The 24986-nt window shown below is 42.8% G+C and overlaps 1 protein-coding gene across 1 annotated transcript in view; it reads left to right on the plus strand.

Annotated features, from left to right (window-relative positions):
* trim62.1 (tripartite motif containing 62, tandem duplicate 1) overlaps window positions 1-24986 on the plus strand; it is a 29870-nt gene that overhangs the window by 2324 nt on the left and 2560 nt on the right. Inside the window, 5 exon segments of the mRNA XM_029432511.1 lie at window positions 17040-17135; window positions 20310-20566; window positions 21932-22047; window positions 24500-24774; window positions 24776-24985. Of these exon segments, the coding sequence (XP_029288371.1) occupies window positions 17040-17135; window positions 20310-20566; window positions 21932-22047; window positions 24500-24774; window positions 24776-24985 (954 nt within the window).

Below are 24986 nucleotides of genomic sequence, written 5' to 3' on the forward strand. Positions count from 1 at the left end.
GGGAGCTGCCCAGACAGTTCAGTCTTCTGCTGCCACAGAGCAGCGACACTGAAGCAGGATGAGAATAAATGTCAGAGTGTTTTAAATGCATTTTAGATCAATTAGAAGAATTGCAGTAAGTCTCAATTTGAATAAGAACGAAAAACCGATCCATTAAAGTTTAGATCAATAATATTTATCATGACAGTGCATCGTAGAGATGAGCTTCCTTACAAAGCTTATGTTACTGTGTCATATGTGTTTACACTGAGTCATATTTTCCACATTAACAGGAATGGTTCAGTGTTTGCTCTCCTCTCAGTGTTTGGATAATTCCTTTCCCACAGAGCCAAAATCCAATAACTGTGAAACAAAGCTCCTAATCCTGTTCCTGCTCTGCTCCAATATGTACACATTCCTGTCTAATGTTCTGTAGTCAGTCTCATTTCTTAAGTCTGCTGTTACCAATGTAGATATTGAGATCTGCTTTATGTAACATAAACACATTTCATTTCTAGTTTTCTTGGCAGACAGCAAGGTGAACCTTCTGATAAGAAACAGACCAAAGTGTTGATTATTTACACTCCAGCCATGCAGTTTTGGAGAGTTAACCCTCGCCACTTGCAGCTCAGACAACACTAACTTCATAATGTTGGATGACGCTTAACATAATCTGTGCTTTAGGTTTCACAGTGTTTTGGGGATTTGTAATATTGAGGTTAACGCTACACTATCACGTACACTGTAACTTTGAGTGTTCCTAGGCCACCCTTGCTGCAGAGACTGTGTCAATAAGATTGACTTGTCATTACACTGACCTCTTACACTCTCCTGAAAGCGTATCTTTGACACTGGCAAGCTCATCTTGCTCTCACTGCTCTGTTTGAGCAGGTTGATATGGAGACTGCAGCTGAATTATAAACTCCATCTCATGCAGAAATAGCAAGTCAGGATTGATACTTGGGATTCATGAATGGCTAAAAGTTAGAGAGCTCGTGGATTCTGAAGTCTGGTGTTGTGCTGATTGACAGCTGTTTAAAAACAAAACAACAGAACCACTCAGAGTTTTGTAAAATGGATTAAGAATTGGAACCTCATCTTTCTTTGCTAGAGCCAGAAAAATAGCGTGCGGATGAGATTATGCAGGTATGCAGGTATACAGGTGCTGCTATCAGCTGTGGCTGCAGCTTTCATGTTGACTGAAAATGAAGTTGCAGAACAGATACTTTACTCGTTGTTATACTGTACTTATTGGTTATTTATGTAAACCGTTGATTGCACTGGACTTATCTCACAATATTAGCGGAGTCTTTGTACAATGTAGACACGACCCATCACACAGACGCTTACTTCCTCTGTAAACTTGCTTTTGTGTATTTCTATATCATCGTACAATGTTTAAGTAGTTACAATTCTTTTACCACGTTATTTTATTATCTTCTTCCACTATCTAATCTTACTTTTCTATCGTATTTCTATCTTATTTATTTATTTATTTACAACTTCCTTATGCACAATGACTTAAGTCTGATTCTGATCTGCAAAATAAAACCCCTCGCATATAAAACTCTGCATGTAAATGAGTGATAAGTTCAGATGTTTTAATTGGATTATAACCAATTAACTCCGTCGAGGTGTTTGTGACGAGAAGATTAAAACAAACACGGCAAATACAATGAATTGAATTGGTAGATTTCATGTAAACATAGTGAGGCGGTTAGTGGGTAGTATAGAGCTACAGTGGTGCCCTTCTGTATTCTGCATTAAATGTAATTAACAGCGCTGTTAACATCAATGCTGTCCTCCTTCATTCCCCATCAGGCTTTGCACTGGAAGCCTGAGAAAGGTCAAAAGCGTGTAATCTTGGAGCAGAAGTAATTAGGCCCAGCACAAGATGTTTCTCTTTTCTTGGACACCAGCTTGTCCCTCTGCTTGGAGCTCTTTTCAAGCCGGTGTTCTGGCATTTGGTATTCTGGCAGGAGCTTGGGAGGCTTCCCAGATTTACAATACTGAAAGAGTACGAGCACACCGAGGCCCCATCGGAAACAACCATATCCAATGATTAGCTTGGCATACTCGTCTTTTTAGATCTACCAGTGGGGCGGTTTGTTGTTTTATGTAACATCTCCTCATCTTAGCACACAAACATCAGAACAAGGCAGCAGATGGTGTTACAACTATTCTCTGTCACGTTCGTTTGAGCTCACAAAGTAAATGTTATTAGGAACGTGACTTCCGTAACCGTGAACGTTTAATTAATGAGCCAATGTAAGTAATACTCTGAGATAGCAGTCAACTTACAAGTTTACTTATTACTTATTGTTTCCCTCCAGAGAGCAGACAGGAGCTGTGTGTCAGAGAGAAATAAATGTGTGAGAGCTGTGCCTGCAGGCAGAAACTTTTAGCATGAGGCTCGACAATGCTTGACTAGAGTGCCAAAACAACATGGTGAGGATGTGTTAAAGTACAGCAGCAGTCAGCTCCAGTGTTTTGACTAACTGGGCCAGAGGGGTACATGCCATGCCAGCTCGGTGGCCTCTTTTTAAAATTAATCTTAGTTTGTGTAGGGTGGGAAAGTTTGTCGATGAGGGGGGGGGGGGGGGGGGGGGGGGGAAGGATTGTGTAGGTAGAGAGCCAAGTCTTCATTTTTTTGCTCTTAATTTGTTTGACAGTTTGGCACATGGGATTTGGGATTGAACTGCCTACATGTTGCTCTCTCCTCTGCCTCTGTTAGCGTGTTATAACTCATCATTTGTGTGGTTCTGCAGAACTGTGACTCGTCTCTAAGAAGAGTTCACAAAGAGGGGGGAGGAGAACTTGAATTTTCCAAATTTACTGTGAAGAGTCGTGATTTTGTTCTATTGGAAAACCAAACAAACACTAATGTTGAGTAATAGTGGTTCACTATTACTTTAAGTTACGTCATCCTCTCACCCCATCATGCGCTAGAGGAGCAGGATGACACAGGCATGTCTTCCGTCACCTTGTTGTTTATCTGAACGATGACGATTGTTTATTTCACAATCAGAGACACTAGAATTACAAAATCTAATTTCAACCACAGCAGACACTCAAACATATTAACCAACCTCTACGATGAAATACAGAAACATGATTATAATGTCTTTCACGATCCCGAACTGCTGTATGCCGGTCAAATCAACAGAATTTATTTGGTGATGAATGTTATCTCTGTTAATACATCATCTCACAATGTGTTTCCGTTCTTCGCTTGTACTTTACAGAAGCTTTAATTCACCGTTGCAACACATTTCAGTATTCGAAGCCTTCGATTTGATATTCTCAAACGGACTAGATTCCCAAAGGGTTTAGATACACAGCACTTCTGTTATGTCATGGCACTGTCCGCTATGTGTTGACAGTGTGTTTGGCTGGCCCGTGTCCACTGACGAGGGCAGCCTTTGGTTGGTCTGTGGCTGGCTGTAATCTCTTTAGCCTGGCATGTCACTGCGCTGACCTCAGGCCTTGAGTCTTGTTGCTGTGTTGAAAGCTTTACCTCCTGCTGATTTGCATCCTTTTCCTCCGGTAAACACTCGTGCGGGCAAATGTGTAATGCATAAACACACATCCGGTACCCGTCCGTTGCGGGGCGACGCGCACACATCTGGCAAACGTTCACATAATTGCTTGCTTGTGTACCATATTTCTCAACATAAAGGACATTGAGGTAGGATCGAGGAGGATTTGTCTGCGGCTCTGGCTTTCGCTTCAGGCAGCGGAGATTTCACAGGGAACTAATGCATTCTGATTAGGAAGGGTTTTATTCCAACCGTCATATTGGACGGCATTAAACACCATTTAAATGTAATGTACAAAGAGCAGAAACCACTCTAAATGCAAAATCTCCATTTTTACACAAAAAAATAAATAAATCTCAAACTTCTTGACCTAAAACATTAAACTGAGCCGCAATCGGCACTAGAAATCTCCAGATTGTTAATACACAGTGAGAAGTCTTATCATTTTAATCCTGTTATTTTGTTGTGAAATTGTTTTGGTGTGTCAGTCTTACTTTGAACTCATTAATTCCAGAGAGCCAGACGTTCTTATCTCCAGAGCCACATCCTTCCCCCCCTTTTACAGTCGGTACTTTATGTTCTGGAAAATAGTGCCTTTTGTTTTAGGCAACATGGTTAATGGTGATGAGATTACAGTTCCCTCCCTCAGTCATGCCACACTTGGAGCACTGGCGCCATCTTAAATAGCGGTTGGCTGGATCGCTGTAACTCTGATTGGAGCTGGACGTAGCTGTGCACTTATTATCACACCGCTGTGGCCTAAAGTTGGCAGTCAACTCCTACGTAGGACAAAGTGGAAGCCACAGCAGCTAGTGTGCCTTAATTGTGATGATCGAGGCTGTCAGCGGGCTGTGTGCGACCACAGCATCGCAGGGCAGACTGACCCATCCTGCTGTCTGCTTGCCCTCGGGACGTGTTTCCGCTCTACTTGACAGCGATGTAAGACCAGACAAGAAGGGAAATAAGACTGCGGCTACTGCTAGATGGTAAAGCAGCTGTGCAGTAATGCTGGTCCGAGTTCGACTAAAGCCCACGCAGCTTAAGTGATGATTACTGTGTTGTTGAGTCGCCCACACAGACCTGTCACTCAAAGTGTCCAGATGCACCTGTGCGCTCTCCACCGTTGACACCATTCCTAACCTACGTATTCCCTCCTTATCAGACAACAAACAGGGGGGGTTAATCATGAAAACATATTAGCATTTTTCTCGTCTGCCTCTGTGTCGCGCGTGGTGGTGATTTGAAAAGGAAGAATGAGCATGCCTGCCTTTGAAGTGTTGCTCTGGTGGTTTAAAAACAGGGCTGTCTTTCAATCTCTGACTGTCTGAGCCCAGCCGAGAGCTCTCGTTCTCTCTCTCTCTTTCACTCTCTCTCTCTTCCACTCTCTCTCTTTCTCTCTCTTTCTGTCTCTCTCTTTCTCTTTATGTCTCTCTCTCTCTGTTTCACTCTCTATCTCTTTCTCTCTTCTCTCTCTTTTTCTCTCTCTCTCTTTTCACTCTCTATCTTCTCTCTCTTCTGTCTCTCTCTCTCTTTTCTCTCTCTCTCTTCCTCTCTCTCTCTCTCTCTCTCTCTCTCTTTCACTCTCTCTCTCTCTCTCTCACTCTCACTCTCACTCTCACTCTCACTCTCACTCTCACTCTCTCTCTCTCTCTCTCTCTCTCTCTCTCTCTCTCTCTCTGAGCCTGCCATCACCACGCATGGCCGTGCTGCTGCAGTAATGAGTCAGGCAATTTCAAGGGCACCCACGGCTGCCATCTCCCCTGTGGCTCGCCTCGATCTGCTCTCCTTTCCTCGAGCTGCTCCATCTCGCTCTCTGTCTTTTTTTCCCTCTCCTGGCCGTCTTCTCTCTCAGTAATCTTCTTGTTTGAATGAAAGGTATGTGCTATATTAAATGCCACGGATCTTGTTTGGTAATCAATTATTTTTAGGAAGCTAGTTCCCAGTCCCGCCACCCTGCTAATTTCCTCCCACTGCAAACAAATTAGTTTGTCCAGCTTGGCGGTCAGTCAGGGTGCTGTGGCAGAGAGGCCTGCGTTCATGCGGAAATGGAGCCATGGGGGAAGACAGACCAGTCATGTTCCATTAGAGGAGTGCTGGCATAATATCCTCATCCAGAGAGAGGCAGTAGCTTGTACTCCACTTATTACTGATACCACTGATGATGCTTGAGGCAGGATAGAGCCGGCCTGCATGTTGACTTCAGCCCATCTGTTGTTTGGTAAGCAGATAAACGGCTACATTAAATGGAGAAAGTAGAGCCGGTGCTGCGTCTTTTTTTTTTTAGATGGTTATTAGCTCGAGCTTAAGTTAAGTGATGTCGATACATCTGTTGTTCATTAGAAATGTTTATGTGCAGTAGGCTTCTGCACAGAGGAGTCTGTATTGCAATTTGATTTGTGTTTTCTAGCAAGACGTTTTAATGGAGGGCAGGAAACATGCTGGTGAAAGATGTTTTACAGACATATTGTAGGTACAAACAGACTAGAGCCCAGTTTCCCAGAGTATTTCACAGCTAATATTGTAAAATCTATTTTCCTTCTTAAGATTAACAGGTGTTTCCAAGAAACATATTACTAATGATACTCTAAGGAGTAACTAACTAACGTGTACCTCCCCACCCGACTCTTCTGAAACTCTTGAAGCTACAGGAGGAACCTCAAACTTCTAGTGTAATACATGGATCTTTGGCTGAAATTCCACTTTCCAGAATGTATGTTTTTAGTCTCCATATCTTTTCTTTTCTGTTGCCACACACTTTATTTAGTGTGGAAATACACAAGTGCCCACATGTGACTCTATCCCAATGATTCATTATGAATGAATGAACCTGTTGTATGACATAAGTAGTGGGACATGCGTCTATAAACCAGTTAAACTACGCACGGCGTGCATGGTTTAACTGGTCTGGCAGGCCAGAGAGGGAGAGGAAGTATCACTGCTGTAGAGGAGATAGTTACTGGTCATCTTGGTGAATGAAAGGGGAACTGCTTGCCTTTAAATTTTGCGGCTTAAAGTGAGGCTTAATGGCTGATCCAGGGCCTCCCTGATGTGAGGCTGATCAGCAGGGAAGAGTGGCCTGCACACCAATGACACCGCTATAAAGATTTCATTAAATGAAAAAGACCAGGCGGTGAAAGATGTTACATTTTCTTTCTTGGAGGTAGGATACCCTTTTAAAAGGGGTGAACATGAAATGAGAGTTCAAGGAAGATGGGTTCTGGGTAGAGACATTTTCAGATCTTGGTAAATGTTAAAAAATCTATGAGTGGTGAGCGGTCACAGAGCAGCTATTATTAAAGCTTCTCTGCCCAATAGTGTGTCTGTCAGTTTGATATTTGGGTTGATGTGAACTGCTGTACCCACCCGCTGCAGCCATGAGACTCTGAGCCCTGCTTTGCTTGATTAGCTGGGGAATTAAGGCAGATTACAGGCCATTGTTCTCGGGGGTCTGGACAGGGCCGGACAGGGCTGTAATCTCCTGTAATTCTCTGCGTCCGTGATTTGCTGCACATGATTTAATTATACATGCTGCTGAAAAATACTCCTCATTTGCAGCTTCCAATCAGCCAGACTCTGGTCTGACCAGCTCCCTGAGCTAACAAGTTGCTGGGAGGGGAAGAGAAAAGGAGCCTGAAGATGTGTACCTATTAAATAGCTGTTTCGTCTCAATAAGAGAGTCGAGCTGTATTTCTATTGACCTAAAAACCTGTGGGTCTTGCTACAGTCCAGGTGCTAAGGGACAGGAGATAATTGATAAGTAGGCAGGTGCTCAGTCAGTCTAGTTTCATCTTTGGGATTAGGGGAATGGAGTCAAATTAAGCAACAGTTCTTTGCTAAACATTTACACATTTGTGTAATTATTATGTGTTAATCAGTTTTTGTGAATATGTGTGGAAGGGAAAAACTGCAGATTAAAGTGAGTAAAGGTTTTGCATGACTGCCCCGGTTTGGCCTGCATAATAATTGATTCCCCCATTAGCTGCTTTAAACACCATAACTCCTAAATTGCCTGTTAATGTGATGTAAGGCCACTTCAAGTTTCTCTGGCCAGGTATTCTTAGAGCTTGTTTATTTCCCATAATGCATTTAGTGTGCATCCAGGGTCAGGCTAATCAGTGGGGAGCAGCCAGCTGTGTTGCCTGTCCTCACCCTGGTTCCCCCACTCGTCATCGCTCCCACTCTGCACATTAACAGAGGTTTCCTGCTCTAGCAGCTGTCTACAGTTTAGGCATTTAGCAGAAGCTCTTATCCGCTGTGACTTACAATAACTGTAGCTGCAAAACAAGTAAGCATTCGTCAAGCACTAAAAGTGTAAGCTGTCAGATAGTTTAGAGGGATGCAAAATGTGTTGCGCCTTTAATCAGGAAAAGTCAGAACATTTGTCTCCGCAGCACTTTCATACATTGAAGTGACAGAAAACTCCTTTTGAAATACAAGGCACGCCTCGGTGGTGGTGGTGGTGATAGAAAAAGGCACGTTTACAAAAAGAGGCGTTTGGTTTGTTTTCTAGATCGACTCGTCTCTCATGAATCTTTTTCTCGTCATTTTGGCCTTTCGTCCACACTAAGTTGACATTTGTGACACTTAAAAATCCTTTTAAATGTCAATCTAGGAGCTCACAAGATGCAGGTGTTGTCATGAGGCATTACTCCTCGCCTGATTACCAAGTAGCATGTGAGGTGCGCAGTAAAATGTCAACAACAAATTGAAAAATATGTAAACGAGAAAAACTAAATCGCGAATTTGCCTGCATTAAAACGGCACATAGTTGAGCACAGAGCGTCACGGAGAGCAGCAGGAGGAGACTAAGCAGAGGTTAGTGAGGTGAGTAACTTGGCTGTGTCTGTTCCACTCTATACCAGATGCTAAAGGACCGTGTTGTTGTTTGCTGACCAAAGTAGGCCGGCTCAGTGTGGATACACTTTCAGCCATCATATGTGGTAAATGAAGGTGATTTGAGAGCTGAAGTCCTGGCTCACTTTCCTGTTTGCTTTTGTTCCACTAGCTTTGATGTATTTTGAATGTTTGCTTTCTGAACACCTCAAAAAAGACTGTATGATTTTCTGTCCATATTTTAAGCTAAATTGGTGTCTACTGCTGTGCTGGGCGTTAGATTTGAACAAAGATTCAATGACAAAGGCTTCAACAACTACAGCTCTCGTGTGTCGTTTTGGTGAAATTGACTGGCCTCCGAAATCTTTTTGTACCATTACCAAATAAACATTCGGCTGAATCCAGCTTTTTTCAAGAGCCCAGTGAAAGCAATGCACAATGGGAAATGTGCAGCTGAAGAAAGTAAAACAGGAACTTGCTTTAAAAAGGTGAATTACTTTGTGTCTCTGTAGAGATGAATAATTTAGCCTGTATTCTTGTTTTTCTGTATTTTGTTTGCACAGCACAGAGCACACAATAATTTGCTTGTATATGGTCTTAGTTTGCCTATACTTAGGAATAAAACAGAGCTACTGTGTTCTTGAAGACTGATCTTAATCATGTTCAGTATATAACAGTTTGGAAAGCCTATGTGGGTTGAAACTAACTAACTATTGACTGTAAACACATTTTTTCCCTGCTCTGTGCTCGAGCAGAGCCTGAAACTTGTGTTTTTTTATTATGACGATCCAGGCTTCAATATGTAGATTATTGGAAATCATCAGGAGATTTAATAACATGCAGACATGACTGAAGGCTATACTTAAAATTCATGGAACTGTAGAGGCAGTGTCTGCAGAAACGGTCTGCTATTTCACAGGGTGACTTGACAAAGAGCCATACATCCCATCCCTAAATATTTATTTGATGTCAGTGGACTGCGTGAAAGAGAAGCAGCCGCACACTTTATTTGGTCAGATAGAGCTGCTGGCGAGCTGCAGCAATCACTGCATAGTGGATACACAACAGCTTCAACCGAATAGATTCCAGCTGCACCCAATGCCGCTAAGTCGAAGTAGAGGCAAACAAATCTGTCTGTTATCCCTGCCGTGTGGTGTTGGCTGGCATGCAACCACATCATGATTTTTTTTTTTTCACAAGGTGATTTGTGCGCCCGACACATGCTACATGGTTTTATACTCACAACATGTTGACTGTTAGTGCGACTGTTGGAGGTTTGACTAATCCTAAGAAGCTTTTTCTAAAAGATGACACAAGCTTGAGTTGAAAATCTTTTCACGTACAAGGAGTTTGCTTTGGTGTATTAGTGCCATACATAAACAAAGTAGAAAATGAAATAATAAAAGCAAGTACACAAAACAAAAAAAGATAAATATAGATCATGAAATGTTTTTGATCCTGGTTCAACCATGTCAAGCACTTTGTTTTGAGAAGCGCTTTATAAATCAAGTTTATTTTATTATATAATAGAATAAAAAGATCATAGATATATAATACATGAACATGGACACACAATAAACTTAACTTGCATGTTTTTGGACTGAGTAAACCCGTCACAAACCCACGCAGGCACAGAGAGGGTCATTTTCAGAATAAAGTTTTATTCATATCCATAAAACACTCTCTTCTAAAGTAATCTTTGCTCTCTGAGAACTTGTCCACTGAAGACCCCTCTCTGTCCTCTCATGTCTGAGCTCATCGCAGACCATCGAGCCCTGACCTGTGATGGTGTCGGGTGTTCAGTATGTGAAATGCTGTTCCTTAAAGGCTGCTCAAAACAGAAATATTCAGTGGTCAACGATACTAGATTTTATTTGTATTATTATGAACTGACCCTCCTTTATAGATGCATTAACATGAATTCCTCTGAATTTGCCAGATCTGAAGTTTTTGAGTCTGGTTGCTGCGTAGCTTCCAGTCATTTCAAGCAGTTTTACTAACGATCCCTTTCTTTGGAGATAATAACAGACATTGAGGAATTATGCTGAAACATCTGATTTTGTTTTGGCTTGTATAATCTGACAGGCCTAAAGGAAGTACATTTTTGGTATGTTAATGATTTTTTTTATGTTAATGTTTTAAGTTTTCTTTCATCTTGCTCTTGACAGGGTTGATTGATAACTCTTCAGAGGAGGGTTGAAACTGGTTGCTGGAGTGAGAATAATATTAAGTTCCACATTAGGCCCGTAAGGATATAAAACTTCAGCTGTGAAAACTGTGTATACCTCTGACTCCCTATTTAAATATGGCTCTGTAACAGCCTCAGGACTGATGGTGAAGCACTGAGTGGCTTCTGTCAAGATGGTGACTCTTTGCAAACAGCAGGCTCGCTCTTATCGCTCCACACTTCTCACATTTCCACTCGAGCGCCAACAACAAACCCTCTGTTCCTCTTAAATGGCTTGTCCTGCACTGTGTAGATTATCAGACGTGACATTGATGGCTCTGAGATGTGTGTGTGTCTTTCTTAAAACCCTCAGACATGCAGCTACTTTATGATACCACACACTCTGTTCTCACTACTGCCTCAGTTCAGTGTGTGGACTCTGTAGACCTTTGTCAGCAATTCCAACACCATGAATCTTTTTCATGATAAAAATATTTTATCTGACGTGTAGTGTAGTGTTGTGTTTTTTTTATCCTTAGCTATTCATGTTTGGGGTAAAACATTTGCATACTCTGTGCCCTTCCTCGCTCCAGGAAGTGGAGCAGCAGCCTCTGAGCATTCATCATTTACATGACGTGCCCTATATTCAGAGGACTGGAGGAGGCCGCCAGCATCAGCGCTTCCTATAATCCCCGCTGCTCTTACCAAATGTTTCCTGTAAAATAGATGTAGTAGACATGGGGGTCATCGGTGATACGACCCAGAATCAGTCACAGCAGACCCGTTTCATCTGTCAAAGAGCGGCTCTTATGTCAAATATTGTGCTCGGTAATAAGTCCAGATGATGGATCTAACTTTTTGTCTTTACAAAGTTGTCAGCTAAATTTACTTTGATGGGATTGCACATTGAAACATTTAGTTGATTTAGTCGAAAACAACAGAACATTTCATCAGAACGTCATTTTGACAGAAAGAATGCAAAAACATTTCCTGGTTTCAGCTCATTCAAAATGACAATGTGCTGCTTTTTTCTCCTTTTGTGAATATTGTAATATCTTTGGGGGTTTTGCCTCTTTTGTTAGACAGACAAAACAAACAATTTCACCATGGGCTCTGAGAATGTGTTATTTTATAGCATTTATTTGACTATTTTCTGACATTTTATAGATTGAACAATTGCTTAACATAGGAGCATGTCAGAAAATAGTCCAGTTTTCTAACCAACAGTTCAAAACCCAAATATAATCAGTTTACTGTCAGACTATACAAATCCTTACATTTGAGTAGTTGGAACCAGAGTTTGGCTTTTTTCAACTTAAGCAATCAATCGATTATCAAACTTGTTGGCAAGAAATGTTCTGTCAATTAATTAATGAATCTTTTCAGCGCTACACTGATGACTTACAAATATAATCAATAATGAAAATAATTGTTAGTTGCAGCCCCTAATAGAAATGAGGCTCTTCCGTCAGCCGAGAGCTGAACATTGAGCACACACTGCCGCTGTCTCACTAGGACAGATGTTGGAGCTGAACAGTGTGTCTGTCCTGCAGCTTCCTGCGCAGTCAGCTCAGCTGGCCTCTGCCTGCTCTGCTAGCTGAGCTCAGGCTGCAGGGACACACTCGTCCCCCTGGAGAGGCTGCAGGCTCTGCTGATGCTAGAGGAAACTGCGGGATGTAAGGCGCAGCTTGAGCTCAATTTGATGTCTTGGAACAAATGCATCAGAGTTTGCAGCCTGAGACAGCATTTTTGTTGTTCTGCTTTTTGTTTCTTTTCACACGTTTTTGTTTTGGATGCCTCCCCGGGGCCGGAGGGGAGGGGCAGACATAACACCAGACAGACAGGTGAAACATTTTTATAATTGGTCTCAAATCCTTTGGCCCACAGTTTATCCTAACTTAGCACACAGCTCCAATATCTCAGCCTGTGTTGGCTTATATATGAAAATGATGACTTGTGTATATGTAAGAAATATTTTGACGGTTGTGTGCTTACACAATGTGTTCTGTCCCCAGATTGGTTTGCATTTCTATATCACACTGAATGGCAGTAAGAACAATGTGTCAGAGATGAGTTGAAAATATGTAGAAGATCGTGCACCTCAGAACACGGAGCTCATATCACAGCGAGCATTTCTGTGCTTGTGACATCGGTACTTGCTGTTTGCCTGTCAAGGTCTGCTGTTAGCTCATTCCCTGTGTCAGTGTCTTTAGGCTGCACTCTGTTTGGCATTGAGTGCTGTAAAAGGGTCCTTGCACTGAGAGGACAGTACCACGCACAGGCGAGTCACATGTCGTCATGTTTCATCTGGACAACCTGCTGTCGAGATGGCCTGCACGGTGCACTGTTGGTCTTATTTGTGCTTTTTCACTCCTAGCTTTTGTATCCCAATTAGAAAATGCAACACTTTGTAGAATTCCACTTACTTTTAGTCCACAGGCAGAATATTATCTCCTCTCCTGTTCCTGTTTCTTTCCATTTCTACCTGCGTGTGCCATATTTACCATTTTAAACTGAATTTAGTAACTAGAAAAGTGCAGATCTCTTCCAGGTGTGTCTCCAACGACTACAGTTGTCTATACCCCAAGCATATCAGACGAGTTTGTTACTCGCACGTCTCACACAACAGATACGCTCTCATTGTAATCTATGCAGCTGTCTGCCTCAGCTCCGTGCAGGCTCCAGTCTCACGGGCATAACCTCAACCTAAAGCGGTTATTTACGCTTCTAGTCTATATCTCTGACAATATGCGTGTTGGGTTGATGCCCAATAAAAAGAAAAGCACAGAATAAAAAATATCTACATTTTGCCCCCAAGGCGCAGCAGAGTGCTGCTCTCTGGGTGGGAAACAAGACACGTGAACTTCTTTGGTATTGAGTTTATTCATGAGTGAACTGTAACCTACACTGTATATCTACTGACACAAGACAACTTTACTGCTAACCACGATCGCCAACACCTGTCTGCCCCGAGTGCAGCCACGGTCTCTCCCGATCATATGCATGTGTTGATGGAAAAATAGATAATAAATACTAATGAATTTATCTTGCCATAAGCAGCGGAAGGATTCCAATCTGAAGCAGTAGCGTGTGTACTTGTGTAGAACCAGGACGAGTAAGAAGCATTTTATGTCAATATAATGGAGGATTGTTAGTGCTGTTACATGTCACTCAATTGACAAATAAATTGTTGTAGAATGACAACAAATGAACTTTGAACCTCAAATGAAGAATGACGCAAGTGTTACCATGGTTCCCAAATGCTCTTGCATAAATAAAGGCTGTGCGTCGATCATCGCCGTACAAATAGGGAGAACTCTTTAAAGTCAACAATTAGCAGACGGATCTGATAGAAGGTTAGCTTCATGCTACAATAACGTCCACTATCACACAATCCTGTAGTTGGTTTGTTGTGCACCAGAGTCGCCTTTCAACCGGCCCCTAGACCCTCCTTAAGTCCACATCAGAGTGGGACCGTTGCTCTTACACCACAACAAACCAAACAAAATGAGTTTGAGCCAAATGGGTCCGGTGTGATCTGTCTGCACATGTTTAATGGTAAGGAACAATATTACAGTTCTTGTGTGCGAGTGCACACTTGTGTGTTGCTTCCCTTGAAATATCCGAGCTGATGGCCTTAAATCTCTGAGCCCTGTGACTCTGTTCCTGGGTGTCGGCGTCGGCGGGGCATGGATGGCATATCTCAGACCCGGTCGATGTTAAATTACAAGAAGCCCAGAAAGCTTACTGCCTCACTGTAACCGCTAGCTAGTTACTGGCTGGTGTCCTATTTACCCGCCATGTCAGCTACCTGACAGAATGACACCCTCGGCTCGACGAAGGTTATTCCAAGCTGTCCTTGTGAAAATGACTTGCAGCACATTCAGTTACTGTGGCCTCTGCTGGGCTTTGCATTCCCTGTCTAATGATACACAGATTAAAGATATCCCACTTTAATTATAATGAAGAATATAATGACGCTCGCAGCTGTAGGGAAAGTTTGAGGGGTTTTAAGGCCTCGTGCACATTTCTGAGGAATCGTGAACCGATGGTCTATTATTTTATTCATTCACTCGTAAATATCTACCAGAGCTGCTAACCTGACACGAGGGCAAGAGGAAGAAGGGAATGACAGCAGGATGAAATTAATTTTAGATTTATAATCCCCCAGCCGTGGACCCCATTTCATTTCCCGCAACTTGATGTCCTGGGGAAATGTCATGTCAGACTCGTGTTGGCCAGATGTGATGGACAGGAGAGAGACGCCTCCACACACAACACACAAAGTCTGCATGCACACGCAGACTTTCTTTGTTTGTTTGTGTTTGGTCAGAATAATAATGGTTTGCTTGCTATCATGCACACTTTGTCAAGCTACCAAGTGAATTCAGATCAAATTCCGTGCCCATGTGCAGTAATGGACACTACAGCTGGGTCTTTTTCTCAGTTTCTGCTATAAATGTCAACACAGAAAATATCCATCTGTAGCATACTCAAAGGACGCTTTTTGCTTCCAGGAATATTAAGGAGGATTATGTAATTGCCCGTTATGGAGGATGTTTAGGGCCTTTGGTCTTTCGTTCCGATTGGTTAGTTTGTTTCTCTTTATGGTCCTTTTTTATACAATGTTACTCTTGTGAGGCACCTTTTGACCCCGCTATGGATATATCGAGTTTGTTACAAACTGCAATGCAGAGGATGTTGCAAAACTCCCAGACAATGTGAATCTGAAATTAAGATTATTGAAGAGGATCTGCAGAGGATTGTTGGGTTCATGTTGATGCGTCCATCCGTTGGCGTGACGGAAGCCACAGTTTAAGTTGCTCGTCTCTGACCAGTCAGTCAGACAATGTGCAGCTGAAGAGTGGAGGAGCAGGTTCTCTCTGCCAGTCTGTCAGTGTTGGTCTATCTCAGTGTGTGGGAGCAGTCTTTGACCTGCTGCAGACAAGTGTAGTGATGAGGCGGAGAGCCTGCTGAGCTTGCCGCACTCCTATCATTAGCATGGAGAGTCACGCTCCCCCTCTGCACCAACCATTGTTTTCCACTGTTTCTGTCCTTGAGAGGAACATGCTTCATCTTCAACACAACACATTTGCTCCTTTTTTAAGTTTGCAGCTAAGGATCGAGGTTAACCTTTTTTTCTTTTCTTTCTCGACTAAATGGTTAAATTATTATATATTTTTCCTGTCAGTCAAGATCTATTCTGCCATTTATTTCGTCCCGGTAGCCGAGTGATGGTCGTATTATTATCCTCCCCTAAGCTGACAGTTCCATTTGGTGGATTTTTGCCGCAGTTGGTGTTCAGGGGAGGTGACTGTGTTTGACACACGGGTTACAGGAGCAGTGAGACCAGCAGCAGGGGTGTCTTAACGAGGGGTTTGAAATAAATCAGGCTTATGCCAGGTTGATTCCTTTTGTTTCAAATTCTGTTTTCCCCTGTAATCAGAGCAAAGGCAATGACGCCATTTTTACTAGCACTCATATATTGTCATTTAATGTATGAGGTTTTTGTCCAATGCACAGTTTGTATTTAATTTGCAGCTGCGTCGTGCGTAACGTAAACGTTTGGTAAAAATCTTGTTTACATTTAGTTGAAACTGCCAAAAGATTTAATTTGAATGTAATGGCGTTCTTCCTTGTTATTTTGTCAACCCACAACTTTTATTAAAGGACACCCTTTCAGGTTTTACAGTCCAACTCATTAGATGCTGCCGTGGTTCAGGCTCTGTCACTTTGACACGGGTCAGGTCTGATCTTTAAAGGTCAGGTCTATGATGAAATGTATCCTTGTGTCCTTTTGATTAAAACTGTCTTTTGTATATTATCGTTCATTGTAGTGAGAGATGTTAGAGCTTAGCTTAATTTAACATTATTTACTCTGTATGAAAACATCAGCCGAGTACAGATTAACACAATGCTGAGCTGTTCTGTCAGTCTTGTACTTGTATAAACAAGTCTCTACTTAAGGGAGGGAGTCTGCTGAAACACTTCTGTCCTAAAAACTCAATCTGAATGCGCCGGTGTTGTTGGCACATGGGACCTGCACAAAAACTCTGCACCATTCGTGACAGCAGCCGTCCCAGCCAGCTCCCGCAGAGCCTCTTTCCTTCCTTGGGGAGACTTGGAGGTGGCTTAGTGGTGCAGGTTTTGCCCGTGTGTGCCTGACTAGAGATGAGACCTAGTTTTCTCTGACACAGCCCAACATCTCCAGAGAGTTCATTTTTATCTCTTTCATATCTCGCTCTCCATCTGCCTTGCTTGTTTTGTAGCTGAGGTTTATATCTTTGCTGCCTTTTACCCGAGGACAGAGAACTGTTACACAAATAATACAATTAGAATAAATAGAATAAAATTGCGAAAATATGTCTGGCTAATAGTTTCTCATTATTGTTACGACAGGGTTTTTAAGACATTGTTTGAGCAAAGAAGTTTTAGGCATTTTAAGTTTTGCTTAATTTGTATTCTGCTGTTTCATTGAGTTCCAGTCACTAGTTACTGACCTGTTGTTTGTTGTGTTGCAGAGGGAGATGAAGGAGCAGCTGGCCACCCTGCAGGACAGTGAGAAGGGACACACTGAGGCCCTGCAGCTCCTGCAAAGACAACTTACTGAGACCAAGGTACTGAAACAATTCTGCCCCAGCATCAATCATTCATCTGCATACGACTGCAACTAAAATCGTTTTCATTATCTATGTGGTTTATAGAAATGTCAGAGCCTCAGATGAAGTTATGCTTTATCCCACCAACCGCTCAAAATAATCAGTTTACTATGATTTAAAACCGAGAAACAGCAAATCTTTAGATTTGAGGAGCTGGAACCAGCGGATTGGTTTCCATTATTACAGTTTTTATTAATCAACTAATTGTTTTAGCACAAATTGCCACTCCAGTCTGGAGCTGAAAAATGTATGGATAAATTGATTAATAGATCTACATCATTTAGTCATTTCACAAGCAGAAATACCTCCAAGTTTCAACTTCTTAATCGTGAACATTTGCTGCTTTTTTGTCTTATTGGATATTAAACTGGAACTAAAGGTTTCTTTCACTCTCGATTAATCTGCTGATCTGACTTTCTCAATTAATAATTTAGTCTATAAAAGAAAAAAATTACCCAAAGTTTAGTTTGTCTGAAAATTAAAATGAGTTCAAAATCCAAAAGTAAAATATTTGCTTTAAAAAAACGATTAATCAGTTACAAAACTCACTACTTTCAAAAGACTAATCACTTAATCCACTAATTGTTTTAGTGCCATAATGTCCATCAGTGGGTGATGAGCATTTTCCATTATTTTCTAACGTTTAGAACAACTAATCTAGAAACAAGAAAAATGATTAGTGGAACTCATTTTGCTTTAACAAGCAATTAATTACACACCAACAAATGGCATCAGAAGTCCGTCGTAACCGACTGTATGGATTTTTACTCAAACAAGACATCCATGTTTGCATCTTAGACGTCCAAATGAGACAGTAATACTCACTTAGTAACACAGATTCTTATAAATGTCTCAGCGAGCAGGAAATAAAGGACAGGTCTGTTTAACGTGTGCTGTCTTTCAGTCACTGATTATCCATCTTTTGCTCCAAACTGATTTGGACTACAACAAGTGAAATTGGTTTATTGAGCGGCTGTTTGATCTTGACACCTTGTTTTAATCAGCGAACCACGAGCATCCTCTGGATATGTGACTCCCTCACCCCTCCACACAGCCGCACGTCTGTTCTCCCTGCTGTAGTGACATTGAAGCTATTGACCAGGGAAGGGTCTCTGGCAGAGACGACGACGCAGCCGTCAGCGGTATTTGTCATCTAGGGAGCACTTTCCTCTTTCTCCTGTTTTTGTACCTGCTGTCCGACATCACAGCACCGCCCGTCTTTCTCTCTGCCAGAGAGAGCCAGGCGCTGTCCATTTCAGCCTTTCCATCGACTCGCTCTTACGCCCCCACTCCTCGCTGGAAATGAGCTAATCTCATTAGATTTACATCCATTTGCACAGAGTGCTCTGTCTGGAAGAGAGCCACACTGTGACTACATTGATGTCTTTTAGGTAGCTGACAATCAAACGTCTCCCTGCATTTCTTCATCTTGCTAATTTGTAGGTTGCCTGAAGTTATTTTTCTTCTTTGTTTTTACCTTATTGTTTTTAAAAGAGTACCCCACCAATTTAGCTTTGCACTTCTATAACATTGTCACATGACTCACGATGGATAAAAAAATGTAAATCAATGTAGCAGAGCCAAAGATAGTGTCAGCCGACGCTGACTGGAGTGACACATGAGTCAATTTATCAGATTTCACGCAGCTCCCTCCGGAGCCACAAAAGCCTTTTTCTATAATGATGTTTAAAATAAGGGGAGCTTCCCTTTAATATTAGACTGAGTTGTGTCTTAGTTCTTGAGAAGGAATCACTGCAGCAGCCCGGCTCATTAAAACTGAATGTGTCCGCCTCACACTCTAATTTGAGTCCTTGGCTCATGTGTGCTCGGGAGGCTCTCCGTCTGAAGGATAGACATTGTGTCTTATTCACATGCCCACCAGGGATTCGCTTGATAATCGAATGCCTCCCTGAAAGGTAGCTAGCCTCCTGTCTCCAAGGGCTGCAGACAGCCTCTCCGTGCCATCACAGCCTGCTGGGCAAAAATAGCAGACGCGTCACAGAGAGACTGATAGCTGGGCCGCTGCAGTCCTCCTCCTCATCCTCCACACCGGATTAGGTTTTCAACTCTTAACTAGGTAGGAGGGCTGGGATGCAGCCCACCTTAATGCCATAGCTCTCATGCTTGGAGAGAAATTGTCGTCTGGAAGGTTTCCCACAAGCAGAGTGAGAACACCGGCCACTGGTCTCTGAGAGAACAGGAGGAACACGCCTGCTGTTTGAAGGAGATTGATTGAATTTCCAGGCAAGTAATTAAACCTCAGATCACAGCTCCTAAATCCTGAGATCAGAGGAGTGGTTAAGTTCCCAACAGAGAGAATATAAACTAGTTTCATCCGAATTGTGGTTCAATTTCACTGATTCCTTCATTTTCTCTTGTTCTGAGCGGCTCATTGTTTTTGGGCAGATTTCATTTTATTTTGAATTTGTGTTCCAACACGAGTTCAACCTTTTCGGCAACTGCAATGACAGATGAGGAAACTTTCAGCGAAACGTCAAAATGAAGTCCAGTCTGTGCTTTCTACAGAAGATTCTAATTAACGGTCTCTTGCAACAACTTTTACAGCGTTGTCGCGTCACACCCCTTCGTTCTGTCTCTCTCGCGCTCACATGATTCATTCTCTTTGATGTCCAGCTTCACATTTTTCCCCTCTTCAGCAACAAATCGGGTTTTTTCCAACTGCTGCAATCTTTCCAACTCTGTCTGTAATATATTCAGCTTCTCCGCCGGTCCACCGGTCTTGTACTCGCTCATCTTCACAGGCAGGATGTCCTTTGCACCTCCCTCCTGGTCGAGTTTTTGTTATTTCTGTTACAGTACACTCTTGTTTGTTTTCTCTTTTACTAAAACAGTGTAAAAGCTACTTTCCGGTTCCCAGAGAGCCGTTTAAAATCGATACATTTACAAGCTGACTCAATGAATGAATGCTAATTTAATATTAACACATTTTATAGCGCTCTGTAAGCCCTTGAATTACTAACCCTTGTCTAATTAAGAGTCAGGCTCTTGTGACACTCAACAAACGCAGCTCACTACAGCACAAAGTCTACACGGTCCTGGAATGACAGCTAATAATAGCTCGGCTGAGGGTGTTTTTTAATTTATTTAAGTAAAACACCTCTTTTTTTTCAGTCCTCAGCCAAGAGTCTGCGCGCAACCATCGGCGACGCATTTGAACGCCTTCACCGCTTCCTGCGCGAGCGTCAGAAGAGCATGCTGGAAGAGCTGGAGATGGACACGGCCCGCAAGCTGGCCGACATCGAGCACAAGATCCAGCGCTACAGCCAGCAGCTGCGCGACGTCAAGGAGGGCATCCAGATCCTGCAGGAGCGCCTCAACGAGACGGAGCGACACGACTTCCTGGAGGGAGTAGCCGTCACATCTGAGAGGTGCTTCACCTGCCCTGAGTTTGCTAAAGCAGTCCCAGTATCGTCACTGCAGTCCGATAAGAAAGAAAATGTGGTTGTAAACACATTCGCTTCAAGAAGGTTTTTATCAACTCTTAAAGTCTCGTATCAACAGTTTAGCTAACTGTAAAATATTTGCTGTTACAGTTGTTATAATGATAATACCTCACAACATGCCAAATGTGTGTTCTGCTGGTGCGAAACGTGAGGCTGCTTACATTCTGGAGGAAAGTACAGATTTGAGCTACAGCATCAGGCTATCTCTGAACAGATGGGGTGTTGGCCTGAAATAAACCAGCTGTAGTGTTTAATCGGTACTTGAAGATGATTTAATTGAACAGTTAAGTATCTTTGAGCAGATTAATGAGGTTGAATAAAGAGGAGAGGGGATAAAACATCATGCTACCTTTTTTACAATATACCACAATATCTGTAAAGTTACCGTATTAAACATTTTTGGTACAAGTAGGATTTCAAGTAAACTGGAGGTGGATGAGGGAGGTGATGCCTCGTGGTCTAGTGGTACGCCTTCCAAACAAAACACTAGAAGGTCGGGAGTTCAATACCAGGCTGCCACCATTGTGCCCCTGAGCAAGGTCTTTAACCCTGAGCTGCTCCAGGGAGACTGTCCCTGTACTTAGTTCACTGTAAGTCGCTCTGGATAAGAGCGTCTGCTAAATGACCTGTAATGTAATGATATCATGTAAGAGAAGAGACTGTAAATATGATGGACAAGCAGGTACAGTGTTCATTTCACAAAACAAACACAACAAACATTTTGGATTTGTTTTATCTCAGTCACACTTTGGCAAGAGAAAACCCCCCCAGATGTACTTACAGAACTTACATTGTATTATTCATTTATTTTCATTCCTTATTGCCTCTTAATGCACACACACCCCCCTTTGCATTATTGATGTTTCTGCACAAACGTATCCATAAGGTTCCTTTTTCAATTTGCTGCAGTTATTTTCAGGATGTGGTAAACAACCCACTCAATATCTCGCCTGAACTTTGGACTACATGTAGGAGTGCCCTGAGTGATTCATGTGAAGGTTTATATTGAATCATATTGTAATGGTGTTAGAGCTGAACCCCCCACCCCCCCCCCCCCCCCCCCCCCCCCTTCTCACTGATGCATTCATCTCTGTTGCTGGAGATTTATGAAGCAGTTTGTCAGATGTTTAATTTCAATAATGGCACATTTCAAAGGCACAAACCAGAATAACTATGTGAAGCATCGACTTTGTGGGTTGAACTAGAGTTATACAACAGGGTTTTTTGAGGGGGGAAAAAGCAACAAATTGGATTCAGAACGTTGTTGATCTGTTTTCTTTTCTGTCCCAGGATTAAAGGGAAGATACATGAGACCAATCTGACGTATGAAGACTTCCCGACATCCAAGTACATGGGGCCCTTACAGTACACAATATGGAAGTCGCTCTTCCAGGATATCTCACCAGGTATGTAAAGGAGACTGGAACATGAGACGTCTGTGAGCTCACTAATTAACACTTTAAATCAGTGTTTTGTGTGTTTTCACTCACAGTCATGAGCCGCTGTATTTCTTGGCCAGGTGCCCTGTTTAAAACCACAAAACGTTGTTTCTTTAGCAAGCTTTAGAGGTGCTGCTGGGAGAGTTTTGTTACCGTTGGACAGAGCCATACAATCTGTTTTCAGTATTTGTTAAGCTAAGCTAACCATCTTCTGCCTGTAGACTTATATTTAATATAACAAACATGGGAGAGCAGTCTCGGTGTTTTCAACTCTCAGCAAGAGAGCAAATAACAATATTTTCCAAAATGCGTAACCGGTTGATTATCTAATTTACCCTCAGTAGCTGAATGTTTGACACGGTGCTGATCCTGCCCTGCATTAGGATTGCCGGGATGGTTTGTGCTTTTTTTTTTTTTTGTTCCTGCTCTGAGAAGTAGCGGTCGTACCTGGAGGGCGGCGATGCCCTTCTGTGTTTGACAGTGCCGAGAGGAGCTCTACTCCCGCTGCCCTACAGCCATCACTCACTCACAGTGTGCTGAGGAATTTTTTTTACTCTCTCAATCAATTCTCCCATTTCAGCCCGGTGCCGACCGAGGGGAGGCCAGGCCGTTTTTTTGGCCTCCCTTGACTGGCTGCCAAATGGAACAATTGGTTACGATCCATCACCAGCCGTTGCCAGAGACGAAATAAAGACATTCCTCCCATCATTCCTCATCACTCGCTGCCACTGATGGGTTAGCGGGAATAACCAGACACTGTGCTTTTCTTTTTTCTTTTTCTTTTACCCCATCTCATGTTCAGCAGGAAAAATGGTTTCTCCACTGATGTGTGTCCGCCTGCAGATTTCTCTGTAATTTTAATGACTTGATTGTAACAAACACTGGAGATGTCATTGACTAGAGAAGGCATTGTCCTGTCCGCTGCCCGGGTGCCAGACATTTCATCTCCTTTTTATCCCTTTCCTGAGAGCAAAGAGAAGAAGCCGTTATTGTTCAGCTTCATATGGTTCTCTAATAAGCAGACATGGGTTCAGATTATCCCTCCCTAAAACCACATAACTACACAGAGCAACGACGGAGCCTGTGGAGCGAGCTGGAGCAGCTCCTCCCATCGCTGTAATTACTGCTTCACTGTATTGTTTGCACTCTTCCTGTGCTCTGATATTGCTCAAATTGAGCTACCCTATCAGACTCTGGGGAGCACTTGACTTTGAAGAGTCTAGTTGCATGAAGGTAACAAACAGAATATAAAAAATGTATTGCGGTGCACTCACAGTCACACTCGTTGCTCATTTTCCTGAAATAAGAGTTGAGCAGCGGTTGTTTGCGCCGTATAATAACAAGCCATCAGTCATCTTTAACCACAGGGCATGGCTTTAATCACCTCCTCTAACTCTGGCAGAGCTGATGTGTCTTTTGCAATTTCCGCCTCCACTACAAAATAATGGAGGTAAATGGAACTTTTATGGACTTTAGCATCTCTTTGTATTGAACATGTCTTTGCTCTAGATAATACACAGAGGGATTAATTCCTTCATAGAAAGAATTTTCCAGTATTTTAAATGTCATTTTTAATAACGTCCTGTGGCGAACAGGTCTAAGGGCAATGCATACAATGTAATTGTTAGTCCCCGGTTCGATTCTCGCTGGGGACCATTGTTGCGTGTCATCCCCATCCTTGTTTCTCTCTAATGTCAAAACTATCAGATGAAAGCAAAATGCTAAGAAAGAAAAAACTTTTAAAAGAGCAATTTCTAAATGCTTCAAGCAGCACAAATGTAATTTTTTGATCGTGGATTTCACATTAAACGCTAGAGCAGTGGAGCTCCAGGGGGTGTTTAAAGGACAGAACTGATATCAAATTTTACTAGACTAAAATATTTTACAGGTGGACTCCATGAGGAGTGTATTCATGGATTCATTAGTTTCCCACTGCGTGCTTCTGTTCTGCGTGGATCACCCTCAGAGCCAGAGACGTAAACATATCAAAACTATGTTCAGTGACCACCTGGTCAAAACGTAGCATCTTCAGTATATATTTTCCTTTGTTGTTGATCTTCTGCATGTGATGAATCTCTTCACTGGGAGCATTTCAGATATCAGTTGATAACTTTAACCCCAGCTCTCCTGTAAAGTGCCTGAGCAGCCTGGATGTATTTACTCACTGCCTCAGCATAAAGCTGTTCACATGGCATTTGCAATGATAAAGAAAAATGAGGCTCTGAGAATGACACTGCAGTTCTCGCTTTTCTGTTTGTCCAAGCTGCGTCGTAACATATTGATGTTTGTTTAGTTTGTTTTCCTACTTGCTTATATCCATGACTGGCCTGTTTATCTAGGCTGGCTGTTTTCTCTCCACAGTGTTGAATCTGAAAGTGAAATAAATGCTGACCCTTTGTCTTTTCTCGTCTCTCCTCAGTGCCGGCAGCGTTGACCCTCGACCCCATCACAGCCCACCAAAGACTGATCCTCTCGGACGACTGTACCATAGTGGCTTACGGGAATCTCCATCCGCAGCCCCTGCAGGACTCCCCGCGGCGCTTTGATGTAGAGGTGTCTGTTCTGGGCGCCGAGGGCTTTGTGTCGGGCGTCCATTACTGGGAGGTGATGGTGTCAGAGAAGACCCAGTGGATGATCGGTGTGGCCCACGAGACAGTCAGCCGCAAGGGCAGCATCCAGATCCAGCCGAGCCGCTGGCTTCTACTGCATCGTTATGCACGACGGCAACCAGTATAGCGCCTGCACCGAGCCGTGGACCCGCCTCAACGTCAAGAGCAAGCTGGAGAAGGTGGGGGTGTACCTGGACTACCACAAAGGCCTGCTCATCTTCTACAATGCAGACGACATGTCCTGGCTATACACCTACAGGGAGAAATTCCCCGCCAAGGTCTTCCCCTACTTCAGTC

This window comes from Cottoperca gobio, chromosome 5 (assembly GCF_900634415.1).
Source record: "Cottoperca gobio chromosome 5, fCotGob3.1, whole genome shotgun sequence".
In the NCBI taxonomy this organism is placed as follows: domain Eukaryota; kingdom Metazoa; phylum Chordata; class Actinopteri; order Perciformes; family Bovichtidae; genus Cottoperca; species Cottoperca gobio.